At 39.0% G+C, this 2,500-nt stretch overlaps 1 protein-coding gene across 1 annotated transcript in view; it reads right to left on the bottom strand.

The window, feature by feature from the left end:
* Nucleotides 1-2,500, bottom strand: part of LOC137983653 (cyclic AMP receptor-like protein A) — a 28,594-nt gene that overhangs the window by 14,089 nt on the left and 12,005 nt on the right. Inside the window, exons 3-4 of the mRNA XM_068830815.1 lie at nt 2,404-2,458; nt 282-338 (exon numbers count right to left, since the gene is read on the bottom strand). Coding sequence (XP_068686916.1) covers nt 282-338; nt 2,404-2,458 — 112 coding nt within the window. The remainder of the gene's footprint in view (nt 1-281; nt 339-2,403; nt 2,459-2,500) is intronic.

Genomic DNA, 2,500 nt, shown 5'->3' with positions numbered 1-2,500 from the left:
GAGAGCATGCGCCGTAGGGTTCTTAGGGCAAAATTTCCCCATATTGCATTTGTGGAAAATCCTTCACCCAATTTTTGTTTCACATTCTTTGGGTCGCCATTCTATGATAACACATGCATTATGCCACAAATGAGGGAGAAAACGGCTACTCTTTTCAGGCGGTATTGTTTTAAAAATGTTTTAAAGAAAACCGTATAATTTCCGGAGGATATTCATTTTGAGTAAGTCATTGTTTTTGGCTTTCCTTAGACCACCCCTGCGATATTGAATTTCTTGCTCACCAGCATAAGACAAATGCTTTCGCCGAGAGCTGCAATACCAAGCGCCAGGATCAAGCGCTGAAAAGAAAACAAAAAAAAAATAAAATAGTTTCTGCAAACATCCTTTTTCTCTTTCTCTTCCTCCTCTTTATCATGATCGTCATCAACAAAAACTCTTTATTTGTCCTTCAACTGGTTACAATTTCAATTTCATGTATATATATAACACAAAAGAGAAGACATACAAAACAATAAAGTGAATGCTATTGTAGTTAACGCATGAAGGCTCATAGACCCGCGAAGTTATCGAGTTAGCCTCGTTAAATTCATCTTCCTTGTCATCAATATCTTCATTATCATAATTATGATTATTGTCGTCGTTTTTCTTCTTCTCCTCCTCCTCATCGTCATCACCATCATCGTCATCATCCATCACCATCGTCACCAACATCGTTATCGTTGTCTTCATTCACTGTCATTGTCATCATTATTGTCGTCGTCATCATCATCGTCGTCATCATCGTCATTCTCATCATCATCCATCACCATCGTCACCGGCATCGTTATCATTGTCTTTATCATTATCGTCATCATCATCGTCACTCTCATCATCATCGTCATCATCATCATCCATCGCCATTGTCTTCGTCGTCATCATCGTCATTGTCATTATTATTGTCATCGTCATCATCATCGTCATCATCACCATCGTCACCAGCATCGTTATCATTGTCTTCATTGTCATTGTCATCATTATTGTCATCGTCATCATCATCCATCACCATCGTCACCGGCATCGTTATCATTGTCTTTATCATTATCGTCATCATCATCGTCACTCTCATCATCATCATCCATCGACATTGTCTTCGTCGTCATCATCGTCATTGTCATTATTATTGTCATCGTCATCATCATCGTCATCATCATCACCATCGTCACCAGCATCGTTATCATTGTCTTCATTGTCATTGTCATCATTATTGTCATCGTCATCATCATCGTCATTCTCATCATCATCATCCATCACCATCGTCACCGGCATCGTTATCATTGTCTTTATCATTATCGTCATCATCATCGTCACTCTCATCATCATCATCCATCGCCATTGTCTTCGTCGTCATCATCGTCATTGTCATTATTATTGTCATCGTCATCATCATCGTCATCATCATCACCATCGTCACCAGCATCGTTATCATTGTCTTCATTGTCATTGTCATCATTATTGTCATCGTCATCATCATCGTCATTCTCATCATCATCATCCATCACCATCGTCACCGGCATCGTTATCATTGTCTTCATCGTCATCGTCATCATTATTGTTGTCGTCATCATCATCGTCATTCTCAACATCATCGTCATTATCATCGCCATCATCATCGTCATCATCATCACCATCACCATTGTCATCGTCGTCATCATCTTCATTGTCATCATTATTGTCATCGTCATCATCAACACCATCGTCACCAGAATTGTTATCGTGGTCTTCATTGTCATTGTCATCAACATTGTCATCGTCATCATCGTCATCATCATCGTCATCATTATTATCATCATCATCCATTACCATCGTCACCGGCATTGTTGTCATTGTCTTCATCGTCATGGTCATCATTATTGTTGTCGTCATGATCATCGTCATCCTCACCATCATCGTCATTATCATCGCCATCATCATCGTCATCATCATCATCATCCATCACCATTATCATCGTCGTCGTCGTCGTCGTCGTCATTGTCATCATTATTGTCATCGTCATCATTATCATCATCATCTACATCTACATCTACTTGTGCCAGCACTTGGCAAAGTGGCTTCATACACCGTCATCATCATAATTATCTTCGTCCTCCTCCTCATCATCGTTATTGACATCTTCACCACACGTCATTCGATTGTCAACATTATTTTTGCCGTTAATATTGTTGTCATGTTCAGCGTTGTCGTTACAGTCATCCTGATTATTTTCACTTTCTTACAGTTTGCAAGAGTTCGTCTCGTAACATTTCGTAGAAGGAAAGCAATCAACCAACTGTCGGGCAATCATGCAAGATCAACGATCTGTCGGCTAATATGATCTATAAAATTCGCCAAAAAAGAACAGAGACAGCAAGATACAAATTTCAGTACCTGATCAAAATACTTGTACTTCTTAAATAGCCAGATGATGAATATGATAAAAATGCTGAAAGTTAAAAAAAAGACAAATACGACGAATGATCAAGTT

Source organism: Montipora foliosa, chromosome 13 (assembly GCF_036669935.1).
Source record: "Montipora foliosa isolate CH-2021 chromosome 13, ASM3666993v2, whole genome shotgun sequence".
Classification (NCBI taxonomy): Eukaryota; Metazoa; Cnidaria; class Anthozoa; order Scleractinia; family Acroporidae; genus Montipora; species Montipora foliosa.
This window is presented reverse-complemented; position numbering and strand designations above follow the sequence as displayed.